At 48.6% G+C, this 14,460-nt stretch overlaps 1 protein-coding gene across 1 annotated transcript in view; it reads right to left on the reverse strand.

The window, feature by feature from the left end:
* Positions 1-14,005, reverse strand: part of LOC100620029 (zinc finger protein 420-like) — a 53,115-nt gene extending 39,110 nt beyond the window's left edge. Inside the window, exons 1-6 of the mRNA XM_016422424.2 lie at positions 13,907-14,005; positions 13,602-13,712; positions 9,690-9,864; positions 8,697-8,815; positions 8,288-8,605; positions 7,516-7,638 (exon numbers count right to left, since the gene is read on the reverse strand). Coding sequence (XP_016277910.2) covers positions 7,516-7,638; positions 8,288-8,605; positions 8,697-8,815; positions 9,690-9,864; positions 13,602-13,712; positions 13,907-14,005 — 945 coding nt within the window. The remainder of the gene's footprint in view (positions 1-7,515; positions 7,639-8,287; positions 8,606-8,696; positions 8,816-9,689; positions 9,865-13,601; positions 13,713-13,906) is intronic.
* Between the last annotated feature and the right edge of the window lie 455 nt (positions 14,006-14,460).

A 14,460-nucleotide genomic window follows, 5' to 3' on the forward strand; every position in this document is an offset into this window, starting at 1 on the left:
GCCTCTGAGGTTTCTTAGTGTGCCCGCCCCTGTGCTCAGCACGCTGGCCCCTGTGCTCTGTGATCTCTTCTCGCCCGTGCACAAGAATCTCCTGTAAAACCGCTCTGAGGGATGGAACTCTGGTATTCCCTGTCAGTTTCCAGGAAGCCTGGCTTGCCCACCCCTCACTACAGCGAGGGGCAATGCTTTGGCCTTAGGCAGTTTTTACAGACTCTCGAGACTCCTCACTGTTCCCAGTTTTCACGGGATCCTCCTTCTGTGCGCTCTCCAGTGCCCAGGGTTCTCCCGTGAAACTGCCCTGAAAGGTCGTTTCCTAGCAGTCTTTAGATCCCGAGGACCCTGGTGTGCAGCCCCCAGACAGAGACGTTCCTCACTCACTCACTGTCCCAGTGAGCGCTCTGATACCCTACTCTGGTTTGGTGGGGGAGGTGGGAGGGGAAGGGCAGCTCAGATCACGTTTTTGTGCAAGCTTTTCCTCCTTATAGTGTGGAAATGTTCAAACCCCACATACCTTCATTTCTGTGGGGTACTGGAGAGTACCTCCGTTCTTCCAAAGGTGATTTTTATGCTCTTTTGAGGTAGTCTATTTCGCACAGTGCTGGGAAGAGGAAGCAATTTGTGTCTAGATTGTAGTCATGTTTACCCATAAGTCCGAGAGCATTTTCTTAAACTTGGGTTTTTTGATATGGCTCCCCTCACCTGTAGTTCTGGTTTCATCAAGGTTCATTTCTTCCATACCAAGATGGTATCACGGACTATGGGCTAGGTGCTCCCATAGCTGCTGATGGTTTGCAAGACTCAGAGAACTTGGAGCTACTTTTCCCTGGGGCTAGGGGCTTCACCACAGGCTTCAACTGGCCAAGTGACTTTGGAGCCTCACTATAGCCCTGTGTGAAACCTTCGAATTTCAGGGGGTGGGCATGCAATATGCTAATGAAAGCTTAAAAAGGGACCTGATATTTCAAAGTTGGCTTGTGCTCAGGTATAAGACCCATCAGTAGGTAGGCAGTAGACTGTCTGCATTCCCCTGTGGGCAAGTTTACTTCCAGTTCCCTTTTATTCCCAGAAATGGAAACTTTCTGTCTAACTTCCAAGTTGTATTCCTATGTAGGCTCACCTTACTCTGACACTTGCTTATTCTGTGATTCTCGAAATTTAGAAGCACTGCTTTCAGCTCTGTTTTGAGATTCTCAAGATGGTTCCAACATTTACTTCTGCTATGCTACCTTTGTGGCTCTGCCTTCCCCATAAAAACCTTTTTAACAAGATATCCTTTCTAAAGACAAAACCATTCCTAATGGGAAGGGGCTTCCATGGCAGCTAAGATATACCCTTTGATAGCCAACTGGAAGGAAAAATCTTCCTGGGTATTAAATAGGGAACTTGCACACAAAATTCAGTGGTAATTAGAGGCTAGACTAGATGACTTTTGAGATTAGCTTCAGGAATGTAAATCTATAACAGTGTTTTAAGCTTTCACCTGAAGCTACATAAAACAGAAGAGAGATGATTTCAGGAACAAGAAAGGAAAGTCCCAGCTTCTCATCACAGAATTCAAAGACTTTTTTTTATGAAATACAGTCAGGAGGAGAACACTATGAAGAGATCAGCACTTTTGCTTTACTATCCCCTGACAAAAGACTTAAAATTCTGCACTTTTGACCTAGAATAAAGACATTCCCTTAATGGCAGATTCAGAGTTAACAGAGGAAGTGGTTCTTACCCACAAAGAGCAGATTTTCCACATTCTCCAGGATGACCTCCAGGAACAGCTCTTTCTCAGAATGGTCCAAGAGGCACCATTCCTCCTGGGTGAAGTCTACAGCCACATCCTTGAATGTTATCAACACCTAAACCAACAAAAGTCTGTGAGATTTAAAATGGTTGAGGTCTTAAACTGTAGTGATTAAAATAGTGGAAGATATAAATTGTGATAGATATAAGAGAGGGTGAGTAAATTTGACCGCAGAAATATGTTTCACTACAGTGTCTTGGGTTTTAAAATCAAATATAAGGTGGTCGCCAGGGAAATATTCCCAATTATTCAAATACCCAAGTCAATTGGGTTTTATAGAGATTTTAATTAACAATACAATGAATAATCAAAGAAAGAGAGAGACAGTAAGAAAGGAATAAGTATGAAGGGCCTCAAGGCAATATGGCCTAGACCTGAGTCTTAAAAGAGAAATCAGTCAGTTTTTTAACACTCACCACAAGGTCTGACTAAACAAGGATTCTAGTAACACCAGGCCAGTTCCATCTCAGCTGGCTTCACCAGAGAGCCTTCCAGCCAGAGACTGTTCCAAAGGGCCTCTCTCCAGAGCCTCCAGAGGGACAGAGTCCCCTTAGAGGAGCTCCAGGGAGACCTCCTTAGAGATTGTCCTCCAAGAACTTCCCTTCTCCAGAGCCTCTCTCAAGAGATTCTTCCCAAGCTGTCCTCATCAGAGATCCTCCAAAAGGAATTCTCCAAAAGGAATATATATATTCTCAAGAGATTCTGCTTTTCCTTATATAGGGGTTTTTTTCTCCCATGTCACCTCCCCTAAGTCCCTACATCTACCAATCACTGTAGACGCTTTCCAAAGGACTGCCCATCTAAATTCCTGCTAAGTCGACCAAGAGCCTCAGTAAGTCTGAACTAGAGAAAACACAGCTGAGTCAACTAATCTCATCAAGAGAAAACTTGACCGACCCTTTTAGTTATCTAGCATCCCATTGTATCAATTCTAAAAACAGGCCTGGCTCAAAGAACTCCTTGCCCCACCATAAGCATGGATCCAAGTACTTTCTTTGTTTAGCAATGAGTTTTCTCCCCTAAAGCAGTCTTAAGTACGGGTGGAGTAGAGGTCCTCCCATTTCTGATCCTGGCGAGTTCTCACATCAAAATGGGAAATGTTTCTCAGTAGGGAATTTGTTCCAATTAAGAATTCCCTGATGGGGAAATTTTTAACATTCACAAGTCTGAGAGATTTCAAGATTTACAAGTCACAAGACTTAGAACTGAATCTTCAAAATTCATCCAGTCCTATCCTCATCAACAAATTGGAGAAAAATAAAGCCCACAAGGAATTTACGCCAAACTCCTAATTTTGAAGAGTGTCACAGCCCACACTGGAGATCAGTCATTCAGGGCCCAGTGGAATACTGACAAAGGCATTTTGGTTCTGAAGTCAGAATCATGTTGGAAGAGTAAAGACTGTAGAAATGTCTTACTTAGTCTGAAATGCTTTCCCCTATGGAATCTGAGTGATGGTATGTTTTCTCTTTAAGAGGTAGGAGGTGCTGTGAAGAAGAGAAGTGATCTGAATTTCCTCCTTATCATAAGTGACAATTCATCTGGTGTGAACATTTTTTTAAAGTTTGTGAGAAGGTAGCAAGGACTACATATTCTGGGGGGAAATATTACCAATGATTAATAAAGAGGAAAAAAAAGAAAATGGAATTCTCTACCTAATTTCCTAAAAGGCTGAAATACATTCATCTAGATGAAAGCATAAAGAGGAGTCCAGAGATTTATATGGGATCAGATTCTGATTCTAAGTATGTAAAGAAGAGCAATCTAATGTATTAAGACTTTGGCAAAATGCTGGGTATGATGTGTCTTCACCAAAACATCCTGTTTTTATTGAAAGATGAATGTCATTGGTGATGGGAATATATTCAATGGTTTTATATTTAGTTATACATAAAGAAGAATTTCATGAAGAAAAGGGGGAATGTTCATCTTTTAAAAATATAACATCTGGGGGCAGCTGGGTGGCTCAGTGGATTGAGAACCAGGCCTAGAGATGGGAGGTCCTAGGCTCAGATCTGGCCTAAGACACTTCCCAGCTGTGTGACCCTGGGCAATTCACTTGACCCCCATTGCCTAGCCCTTACCGCTCTTCTGCCTTGGAGCCAATACACAGTATGACTCCAAGTCGGAAGGTAAGGGTTTACATTTTTTTAAAATATTTTATAAATATTTTGTTTATAAAAATATTTATAAATATTTTATTAAAAATTACATATATATATAAAACATCTGATTAACAGGTTGGGGACAGTGCTCATTCATGAGAAAAGAAAATGACAGTGTAATGTTTGGAATTCTCAAGAGGCAGGATATCTTCATTTCAAATTAATTTATTAATTGACTCTTCTGAATTTTAGATTTTCTCCATTTTGCTATGTCTTAGAATTCTAGCAACAAGGAATGTATATACCTCCATTTAAGGATTAACTGTGAGGAGGATGGCCTATAACTGACATGTGGTAGGCAAGTGACAAATAAGAAACAACTGAAAGACCTCCTGGGCTGTTCTAAGTCAAGTTCAAGCTACCATTGGTACATGTAAGACGCAGTGATGTAAAAAATGGTTTATATATTTGGCGTCACTTTCACTCTCTGGCCTCTCTGGTGAAGAAGTGCGCTTGCTCTCAGTCGTGTTGCTAGGGGATATCACTCTCTCTCGCTCATGGACATGTTGGGCTCAGCAGTATGGGGAGCTTGTGGCAGCATTCGTAGCATGCTTGGTGAGTGGGTTAAGTTGATTCCTGCTTTTCTTTACCTCCTAAAGCTCTATCCTCCTAGGAGATCCCTCATCTCAGAGCAGGCCTTGTGGCTAGTAGCCGAGCTAGATTGAGAAGGCCCCTTGGTCAACTCCTCTGAACTCCTGCCTGACTCAGCCCAGACTGGAGCAGTTTAAATTCTCTTTTCCCTCTCTCTCTTCTTCTTAATTTCTTCCCTCTATTGTAATTAAACCACCATAAAAATCCCAAACTGACTTGAGTATTTTATTGGGATTGAATTAATCTCTGGCAACCACTAATATAATATCTTCAGTCAATAACCCCTAAATTTACCCCTTACACTGTTCATTTAAAGTGGTCAGTTGATGCCTTCCACAATATAAAAGAAAAAAGATAGTTCTACTCTCTAGCTCTGGTGTCCTTGTCTTTATCTTGCTCTTTCTATATCTCTTGTCCTTATCTCTCTCTCAATTTATACTTTTATTTCCTTGGTGACCTACCCACTCAGTCCCTACCCTGGACATCCTCTGAAATCTCAGATTCATAAATAACCACTGGAAAGGGGGATTTAGGAGACCTCAACTCCTTCTTTATTACTTCATCACAACAGAAGCAGGTCCTTATCCATACAATTCATTGGTGGAATCACTGAACCTGGGGGTGGAGAAATCTATATTCCCCAGAAGGTGTTGCTGTTTATATTTGTATCAATAGGGTTAGAAGCCTAATGGCATCTCTTAGTCCTGTAATAAATGAAATTATTAATCATTATTGTGGTTGCCATTATAAAATCAATGCTGAAGTTAGGAGTCTGTCAGTAGCTCTCAACAATATACTTTTAATTTTTAAAAATGGAGATATAGGGAAAAAAGAAATGTGGGAAGGGAACAGAAAATCCCACCTATCTAGGACAAATACCTAAGCCAAATTTGGAAGCCCAGTCAAGTCACAAAAACCCTTGGGGGTTGGGGGAGGAGAGTGTACTCTGCCCCACACCTTTTATCCTCCATGCCCTTACCTCCTACACTACATTCACATTCCCCAAAATGGGCTGGGGGACTGGACAAACTTAGGGAGTGGTTTCTATCATCACACTCCTAAAAGAGTTGAAAAGAAGAATATTGAGAAATCAACAAGTTACATAATCCTGTTAGGTTCAAGGTTCTAATCTAGGGGTCCCCAAACTGTTTACACAGGGAGAAAGTTCACTGTCCCTCAGACTGTTGGAGGGTTGGAATATTTTAAAAAACTATGAACAAATCCCTATGCACACTGCATATATCTTATTTTAAAGTAAAGAGTACAATATTTAAAATAAAGAACAAGTAAATTTAAATCAACAAACTAAGCAGTATTTCAATGGGAACTATGGGGCTGCTTTTTGGCTAATGAGATGGTCAATGTCGGGTTCCATATTTGTCACTGCAAGTGTGCATCAGTTACTGTAGATCTGGTTGGAGATTTCAGATGTTTCATTCTGGAAAAAGTCTGTTCACAGACAAGTGCTGCCAAAGATGGTGTCATTTTGAGTACATGGTTCCTGAGATTAGAATATGTCTCAGAGGGGAGAGATGAATAGGAATCAGGCAAGCTGCTTGACTTGAATGCATCTTTCAGACAGTCACAATTCTGCAGTTCAGTTAGTTCAATTTGATAAATTGTATCCACATTTTCAATGTCAATAGAAAAGCTGTATGTCCTGGAGATGACGCTCTTTAAATCTGAATCTTAAAACTCCTTTTGCAACTTTTCCAATGAATCCACACATTTCTTTTGGGAATGTAATCAAGGGTTTTTCTGCTAACAGATTTTGAGTTAAGGGAAGATGGTAGAAATTTTCCTCCTGGGGGTAGCTGGGTAGCTCAGTGGATTGAGAGTCAGGCCTAGAGATGGGAGGTCCTGGGTTCAAATGTGGCCTCAGATACTTCCCAGCTGTGTGACCCTGGGCAAGTCACTTGACCCCCATTGCCGAGCCCTTACCACTCTTCTGCCTTGGAGCCAATACACCGTATTGACTCCAAGACTGAAGGTAAGGGTTTTAAATTAAAAAAAAAAAAAGAAATTTTCCTCCTTTACTTGTTTGATAAGGAGGCCTAACCCAAACCCTAACCCTGTCAAACCTTGCACAGGCCCATCACCACCACCAGTATACAGGGAAACAGCAGTATACACAGTGCAGAATCCCATCCCCCAAATCACTGCTCACCATACTAATGTCTTTCATTCTGCAGTCACATAATCATTTGCGCAGCACCTTGTTCTCGTGCCATGCAAAGGATTATGTCACCAAAAGTAGTACTGTATGTGAGCAATGCCTCCCTTTGTGGCGTTGCCACATACAGTGCTCCTCTCACTGACCACCAATGAAAGAGGTGCCCCTTCCGGAACTGTGGGGGGGGCCGGATAAATGGCCTCAGGAAGCCACATGTGGTCCTCCGGACATAGTTTGGGGACCCCTGTTCTAACTGGACAAGGAAAGACCTCAAGTTTCTGAATGTTAAATGCACTCTAAGTTCCTGGTAGTTTAATAATGTTTGAAAAGCAAATGGCCCTCACCCATAATTCCCATCTTTTTCTTCGGCTAAAAACATACCTTTTCCTGTCTGTGCCCTCACCTGATCTCACCCCAAACTTCTTCCAAAGCCTCTTTGGCAGGGCAGATTGACCTGTCCAACTTCAGAACCTGGAGGTCAGGAGCAGAGACTGTCCCTAGGCCCTCCCTGGAATGGTGGGACACAAGGACATCCCCCTCTGATGTCACACTAGAGTGGATGAAGAAATGATTGTGCTTGGATCTCTGGAACCTGGACTGGATCACTAGGCAGGGGCTACAAAGGCCCTGAACAACCCCTGAACACAGTTGGGGATTGTGGGTGACCTCTGAGGTCACACTGACAGCAAGCAGTGATGGCACCACTGGAAGCTTGGGAAAGACAGAGGTCTAAGTTCTCCTGGATTCCACCTTTGTGGAGCTTGGTCAGGATAGGGATGGACTGTACTCACCTGGGAAGGGGGCCTCTGGGTGCTAGGAGCTACTCCCTCTGGGTCTAGAGTTTCTTCTTGGGCCATACTGTGGTGCTTCAGGGGGTGGGAGCCCCAAGGTGGGGAGACTTCTTCCGTGTGCACCTGTGGGGAAATAGAGAGGGGGAGGGCTCAGAGGGGCACCCAGGGCCCTTCCCCTGGCCTCAGAGGAGACTCTCCCCACAGGAGGGGACAGGGAGCTTCAGGCTGGGAAAGGACCTTGGACTGGACTCGACAAAGATTCCCCAGCTTCTCTGGTGCCATTTTCGGCTTCATTCCATTCAGAAGCTGCATTGGGTGCACAGAGTGGATTGAGGGAGACTCCTAGGAGGAGAGCTTACTGGTTAAGGGGGGGAGGGGGACGCTGGACAGAGAGATGGGCAGCAGGTCCAGGTTGGGGAAAACGTGTTGGCATTTGTTCTGTGCCAGAGATCAGAGCTCCTTCCATGGCCTCTGGGCACGGGCACCCCCCACTCCAACCAGGCTCATGTTGGCTGCTTCTCCCTGTGCAAATACAAATCTGCTGCGGCTGAACTACTTTTACCCAGCATCCTTTGGAGTGACGTCCTCATTTTGCACAGGGAGGGGAGCTTGGAAGGTCAATGAGGCTAAGCCCCACACTGCACAGCTCTGAGGGAGCTTGGGGGGTTTTCAGCAGAGCTCCCTGGTGTGGGTGTCGCTGGCTCTGCTCACTTGGCCGAATTAACCCTTTTCTTCCTCACTTTATTGTGATTAAATCCTACGTGATACATACTTGGAGTATTTCTTCCCCTTTAATCTCACATCCCCTTGGCAGGTTCGGACCTGAAGGTCCCCCGTGGGGAAAAGGCCCGAAACAGCCTCGCCCCCAGCCTGTGACTGCACCCCTCCCCCAGCCGCCCCCTGACTCCGGGGCCGGGGAGGGAGTAGGGGGTGGGGGCGCAATGTTCTCCTCCGGGGGAGGGCAAAGCTCCTGGACCGGACAGAGCCGCCCCCGCCCCACACCAGCACTTCCGTGTTCGTCCCTTTCGGATAGTCCTTTGAAATGGTGGATAGACACAGACGCAGACGCAGGCGCAGACCTCACCTTCCCCTACACACACATATCTACACCCCGACACACCGCCCCGACCCATCCTCCCTTGTTGCACCTGAGGAGCCTCCTAGCCATCCCAAGCTATTACCACGTTCTGTTCCACTCGGATCTTCCCGCTCCCCAGGAGCCACAGACAAGGAGGTCTACTCTGCCAGAACAGGGAGATCCGGCTGCTGGGCCCGTACACTGCCTCCCTCCACCTCCCTTCTAAAGGAGGAAATGTCAAAGAACCACTCAAGTGAACATTTGCAGGATATAAGAACTGCTTTCAATTAAGATTCCCAGCATGCCCTGGGAGCGCACTGTGGGGAAGCGCTGACACTTAGGTCAAGTCAGTTCCCGGCATTCTGGGAAATGGAGTTTTCCTCAATGGGAGGGCCAAGGGTTGGAGGAAGTCATGACACAGGCATTCTGGGAAATGGAGTTTTCTATGAAGAGGGACAGGATGTGCCTGGTGTCCTGACGCAGGCATTCTGGGAAATTCTCCAGCCTTGGTTCCTGGGTTAAGCCTCCTGGTGGGGGAAGGATCATAAAGAAAATGTTCCCCATCCTGGGGGTTGCAGCCTTTTCCCCTCCCACCATTTCTCCTCCAGCCCTGCCATGTATCTTCTTTTTCTGAGTGGAACCTGCCTCAGGCTAGACCTTGGCACATAGCAGGTGTGTAATAAATGTTGATTGATTGACTGATCCCTCTATGGAGTGATCCCACAGCCTGGGGAGTGGGTGCTGGGATGCTGCAGTCTGACAGAGAAGAAAACTGAGGCACAGGGGAACAGCTGATCATCCAGGCCTAAGCCAATCCCCAATGCCCCCCTCCCACAGTTTCCCCCTCCTACAGGGACCTTTCTCAGCATCCTGCTGCTCAGGCTTTGGGAGTGTCCCCAGGACTCCCCATAGGAGGGGCCTACCCTGTCCCCAGAGGAGTAATCGAGTGATTTGGGGGTGCCCTCCTAGGCCTAGAACCTCCAAGATCTGGGTTCAAACCTGGCCTCAGACACTTCCCAGCTGGGGGAGCCTGGCCATGGCCCTTCCCCAGCCTTTACCTCACTTTCCCCCATTGGGAGATCCAGACATTAAGAACCTGAACTGGGGATTCTAGGGAAGGGGGTCCAGAGAGGGTCTGAGGGGAAACACAGCTGCTTCCTCTGGGTCTCCTGCGCCTCTCCGGCCAGCTGAGGAGGGTCTCCTTTAGCACCACCCCAGCCCACAAGGTCCAAAGACCCTTCAGAGTCTTGGGGAGGCCCAGGAAAGCCTGCCTGCCCTTGAGGAGGCCACAGGAGGCAGTAGCAGGCGTTGAGCCCAAGCTCCCAGCCCCGATGGACAGAGGACAGTCTGGGGTGACTGTGTCTGTCTGCAGGGCTGCTGGGCTCAGGCTGTTCAGGCTTGTCTGACTCTTCCCCCCCCCCCCACCTTGGGGCTTTCTGGGCAGAGATTTGCCCTCTCCTTCCGCAGTCTATTTGACAAGGGAGGAAACTGAGGCAAGCAGGGTCAGATGACTTATCCAGGGTCCTGCAGGGGTGATCTCAGGCCTCCCTGACTCTAGGCCCTGAGCTCTACTAGGCACTGAGGTGTAAAGGCCCTGGAAGGGCATCTCTCCCTGGGCAAGTCTTTTTCTGGCCTCAGGGCTGGGGCTGTTGCTCTGAATTCCTCTCTGCTGTCTCTAGGGCTCAAGAGGACAGAATACATAGGCCTGGGATGGGGGCTGGGGGGGGGGGGGAGGGGGTCGGCAGGCCCTTCCCTGGACTCCAGACTCTCCTTCCAGGCTTTGGGCCTTTCCAGTTTGAGCTGGGAGGGAACCCTAAAGGGAGGCCAGAGGGGGAGGCCTCCAGGGAGGTAGCTGGGCCTGCCTTCAGGGGAGGCAGCAGGGAGGGCCCAGCTGGGAGATGAATTAACTCTGAACAGGAGGAGGCCTGGCCTCCATCTCTGCCTCCTTCTCCTGGGCCTCAGTGGCCTCCCCCATCCTTCCCCAGGGACCAGGAGGCAGAAGAGGCTTGGGGATCCCAGATGGGCTGAGGCCAGGCCGAGCCTCCTGACTCATGGGGGATAAGAAAGCCAGACAACTGTGACCCAAGGGGGAAGGCAGGGATGGCAGCCCAGAACCTTTGGGGTGTGCTGGGGGCCTGGACGAGCTGGGCCTGGAGGAGACCTGCCTGGGGCATCACTGGCACACACTGGCCAAGAGGTGAGATGGGGAAAATGAGGCCTGAGAGATAGGGAGGCCAGGACCAGGGGGAGGGAGCAGCCTGGCTGGGATCTGCCTGACCCCCATAGCGGCCCAGCTGGCTTCCAGCAGCCACACAAGTCTCAGCTCCAAGGGGAGGCCCAGGGATGGGAGACCCAAGAATTCCTGCTTCCAGCCAGCACCCTGGGAGGGTCCTCCTAGGCCTGCCAGCCTCCAGGAGCCCAGGAGGAGCCCTTTCCTGCAGGCACCTCAGGCCCAACCCCCAGAAGCCTGGCTCCTGCCCTCCCCCAGCAGGAAGGCCTTTCCCCCTCGGGCCTCCTCTCAGGCCTTCAGACTCCCCATTGGAGGCCAGGCCTCCCCCAGCAGGGGCTTCCTGGCCTCCCCTCCCCTCCTCCTCTTTGTCCCTGTCTCTCCCCAGCACAAGCCCTGCCTTCTCCCAGCTCTCCCCCTGCCATGTTCCCTTTCTTGTTTAAGCCTCCCCTTCTGTGTCACAGTCAGGACACAGTCTGGGCTCCACAAGCCCTAGAAGGGCTTGGGTGTGTCCTGGGCCGAATTTGAATCCAGAACCTCTACTATCCAGGCCAGGCCAGACTCTGAGCCATCTGGCTGCCCCTGGACTCAGCCACTTTGCAGAGATTTCCCCCCTATGTGGTAAAGACTGGCACTCTCTTCCCCCAAATACCCCAGATTCCTAGAGCCGGCAGGTCCCAGATCTCTAGAGGATTCCCCTGCAGGGCTGGCGGCTTAACAAACAGGAACCTCAGCCTGGAAGGTTACAGGAGGCTCCCCCACCCCGTAACACTTAAAATTAGTTTCTATGCTAAAAGTATTATATTTTATGAGGTTTATTAAAGATTATTAGAATTTTAAACAGGACAGAATAAGAAAAGCACACGCAACCTTCTCACAACATCCTGCCTGCTAGGTAGGGAGACGTGTGTGCTTAGAAGCGGGAGCAGAGAGGGAAACCAAGTAGGTGGTACAGTCGGTTTAAATACCCATTTTGTTCTCGGCCTAGGTGAGGACTCTGGTGAGATATTAGGGAATTCTGGGAACTACCAAGGACTTCTGGGAATTGAAGTCTGGGGTTCAAATCTCCATTTTTACACCCTCCCCCATGTTTGACTCTTCACTGGTGTACAAGCAGCTGTTGTAAGTTCAGCCGTTTGTGGAATCTGTTCCCCCAAAGGCAGGGTTGCTTCTCTTTGTGTCTCCAGGACTAGAACCTGTTAGGGGGGTGCAGATGTGTACCCTGGGGTTCGGGAAGGAGACCTTTTGCAAGAATGCAAGACTCCAAAACTTAGCTTAAAAACAAAAAGAGAAATTTATTAGTTTAGAGAGTAATGTTGAGAATGGCCAGGAGGACAGCAAGGTGGGGAGCAGTTCCTGGTGTTAAGGTCCAGGATTTCACCCACCACCATGGAAGTCCACGAACAATGCAAACTGGCAGAGAAAGGCCATTTATTGAACTGATAGGTGCATCAGTGGGAACCTCTACCATCAGAGTTCCGAGTTGCTTCTGACAGGCTGGGCTTTTTATACTTTTCTGTAGGTACCTTACCATCCTTGGAATTTTGCCTGCACATATGGCCCTTATCTGCTTCCTACTATTCTTGGAGCTTTGACAATTCTATATTGTTGGGGTCCCCCTGACCTGTTGTTTGACATATTTGTTGGGGTCCTCCTGGCCTTTATCTGGTACCTACTGCAGCTGGAGGTTTGGCATATTTACGGTTCTGATAAGTTTCTCAAGGCTGACCAGCTCATTAGGCCTTCCTGCTAGGATTTGGTATATTTACGGTTCTGACAGGTCAGCTTGTTAGGCCCTCAAGTTTGGCCATTTTCCGGCCTCCCTCACTGGGAGGGCAGCATGGATGGAAAGGCTGTTCCCCCCATGACATCAATTCTGGGGCTTTTATACATTTTACAATGGAGAGTTAGGCACTCAGGCATGAGGTAGGGTGATCACACTGGGGTCTGCCTGGGGACATAAAGATTCCTTAGTTTTAGGGAACAAACAGATGTCTGAGAGGATCAAAGTGTGGCCTGAAGGTGCATCTTCCTGTCCATCTAGGGGACGATCAAAGGAAGGTAGTCATCTCAGGACCCTAGAGGGCGTCATTGGGTGTTTTTAGGCTCAGAGTCAGGAGGATGGAAGGGAGCAAGGAAGCTCCCCTGATAATAGTTCGCCTGGGTTTCTGGGGGTACAGTGCCCATGTCAGAACCCTCATTGCATCTAAAGGCAGCAGGCAGTATACTGAGAGCAACAGGTTGGATAATCCTGTTAGGTTCAAGGAAAGGATTTGAATAGGAAAAGGAGAGATCTAAAGTTCTGGTATGTTAAGTCACCCTAAGTTCCTGACAGTTTAATCATATTTAAAAGCTTTTACCCTCCCCTGGAATTCCCATCCTTTCCCTCCTACTAAAAGCACACCTTTTCCTCTCTGTGCCCTCACCTGATCTCACCCCAAACTTCTCCCAAAGCCTCCCTGGCAGGCCTGACTGACCTGGCCAAACACCGGAACCCAGAAGTCAGGAGCAGAGACTGTCCCTGGGCCCTCCCTGCAATGGTGGGACACACAGGCATCTCCCTCTGATGGAGGGTGTCACACAAGAGGGTGGATGAATACATGACTGCACTTGGGCCTGTCTATAAGGAACCTGGGCTGGCTCACCACACAGGGGTTACAGAAGCCCTGGAAACACAGTTGGGGGTTGGGGGTGACTCCTGAGGTCACATTGGCAGCAAGCAGTGATGACACCCCTGGCCTTGGGGGAGCTTGGCCAGGGCTGGGGATGGACTGCACTCACCTGGGATGGGGGCCTCGGGGTCCCAGGAGTCATTCCCTCTGGCTCCAGGGTCAGACTGTGGTACTTCAGGGAGTGGGAACCCCAAGGTGGGGAAACTTCCTCTTTGTACACCTATGGGAAATTAGAGAGGGGGGGGACTCAGAGGGGCTCCCAGGATCCCTCACCTGGCCTGAGGGAGTCCCACAGGAGGGGACGGAGCCTCAGGCTTGGAAAGGACCTTGGATGGCCAGGAAGAAGCCTCTCACTCCCTCTTCTGCTCTTTGACTTCATTCCATTCAGAAACTGCTCAAGATCAGAACTCCTACCTTGGCATGTGGGCACAGGCTTGCCTTCACTGTCCCCAGAGCAGACTCATATTGGCTGCTTCTCCCCTTGGCCTGTTCTAACCTGAACATCCCCTGCATTGTCTTCCTTGTGCTGATTATGGGCTTGTTCTTTCTAAGGACTTGGGTGGTCCTCTGTTTCTCAAGGTTGAGGAATGGTTGCTGGAAGCTTTGAATGGAGGTGGAGCAGGAGTGTGGGAGCTGAGGTTAGTACCAGGAAATGGGAGGCTGGTTTTCTTAGGGTTTATCTTCTGAGTAAGGCAGGAACTCCTCAGCAGGCAGGAACACTTCAGGTCAAACTCTCTGCTGCCCTTAGCACCCTAGGAGCCAACAGAGACTAGATATCTTTTTCTCCACTCAGCATTGGGGACAGGAAGCAAAGACCCCCCCCCCAGCAGTAGGTGACCTCTCAAATCCTTCTTCTGAGTTCCAGGACCCCTTGTCATTTGGCTCCTGGCTTGCCACCAAGGTCTCCTTCTGCAAAACCCTCTCTTACTCACTTCAACCCATTTCTTGCTTTCCTTCCCACAAAACCC

The sequence above is a fragment of the Monodelphis domestica genome, chromosome 4 (genome assembly GCF_027887165.1).
Source record: "Monodelphis domestica isolate mMonDom1 chromosome 4, mMonDom1.pri, whole genome shotgun sequence".
Lineage (NCBI taxonomy): Eukaryota > Metazoa > Chordata > Mammalia > Didelphimorphia > Didelphidae > Monodelphis > Monodelphis domestica.